General features: G+C 37.7%; 1 protein-coding gene across 1 annotated transcript in view; it reads right to left on the minus strand.

Annotated features, from left to right (window-relative positions):
• Positions 1-1,212: 1,212 nt before the first annotated feature.
• Positions 1,213-1,272, minus strand: part of LOC141818580 (subtilisin-like protease 1) — a 2,351-nt gene continuing 2,291 nt past the window's right edge. Inside the window, exon 2 of the mRNA XM_074706050.1 lies at positions 1,213-1,242. Within this exon, the coding sequence (XP_074562151.1) occupies positions 1,213-1,242 (30 nt within the window). The remainder of the gene's footprint in view (positions 1,243-1,272) is intronic.

Raw genomic sequence — 1,272 nt, forward strand, 5'->3', positions numbered from 1 at the left:
TGAATATCATTCTTTGAAAATTATTCTTTTTTCACAAAAATAAACACAAAGACATAACGAAAAAATAAATTTGAAAGACAAAGTCGATTATTTGGTTCATAGTATAGCGACTATTACTCTAAAGCCTACGATCCCGTGGATCACCATACTATTATTTGGTTCAATTGAGATCTATTATCGCTTGAGTATATTTGCTCTCAACTCTCTCACCATACAATGGTTTTTGCCATCAGGTCATCTCTTGTTAAATTTCTTGTCCCTCGGATGTATTGAAAATGTTTGACTAACTCTTCAAGTCATCCTTCATATTTCACTTACATAATTTGCTCTAATCATATTCTATCAAACTTCTCATCACTTAGATGCACCAAACCCTTAGCTCTCTCCCCGGCCGTGCCATCCTTAAGTAGTCTACTTCTTAGCCATCTCCCATCAAACTTCTTGCTCCTTAGATGCATCGAGTCTTCAGCTCTATGCCCATCCTTCATACTCCGCTCGTAGTCCGCTTTTTAGACAAACTTTTTTCCTAAATCTAAGGTCATACTTGACCACTTGGGGTCGATTGCACAAATATCAAAGAAAGTTAAGGACGCCCAATCTTGTGGAGGCAAATTGAGCTAGAGGAGGATTGGAGTGTGATATGGTAAGGAACATCAACACCACATGGTATAGTCAAGTTGTGCTGGAAGTCAAAGTCAAGATGAACTTGGATAAAGTCAAGTTGAGTTTGAGTCCAATCAAATCGACTTCGGGTCAAATCACCCCTAATAGAAAGTCTCAAGTCAATTCCTTTCGAATCGCATTCAAATGTGATCTATCCAATTCTAATTTGACTTGATAGCTGTTGAAGCGTTCGTCACAAATAGACGCGGTTGTTGAAGCACCCACTCCCAAGAGAGATGTCCCCGGTGAAGAAATGAAGAGGTGTGCCCTTTTAAGAAATAAGACTATCCTTTTACTTTCTATTTAAAGATAATCAATTATAGCACTCAAACAATCAATTCCTTTTATTTATAACTTTCTATTTAATTACTCATTTTTCTCCACCTTTTCAAAGTTTGACTTAAGCGTTGGAATAGTCGAACTGAGTTCCACCTCGACTATCCTCCTTCCGAATCACATTCAAATATGTTGTCTCATATGCCTATTAGACGACCGACCCAATTAGTATTCAACCGATCGAAAGTATTTAATCGTGATTATTTTGCTAAGTCATTCCCTCTCTTGATCTCGTGACCGGATCTAGAGTGCATCAACAGTGAAAAGTAAATG

This window comes from Curcuma longa, chromosome 2 (genome assembly GCF_044706935.1).
Source record: "Curcuma longa cultivar G26 ecotype Majalengka, Jawa Barat chromosome 2, ITB_CL_G26_1.1, whole genome shotgun sequence".
Taxonomy (NCBI): domain Eukaryota; kingdom Viridiplantae; phylum Streptophyta; class Magnoliopsida; order Zingiberales; family Zingiberaceae; genus Curcuma; species Curcuma longa.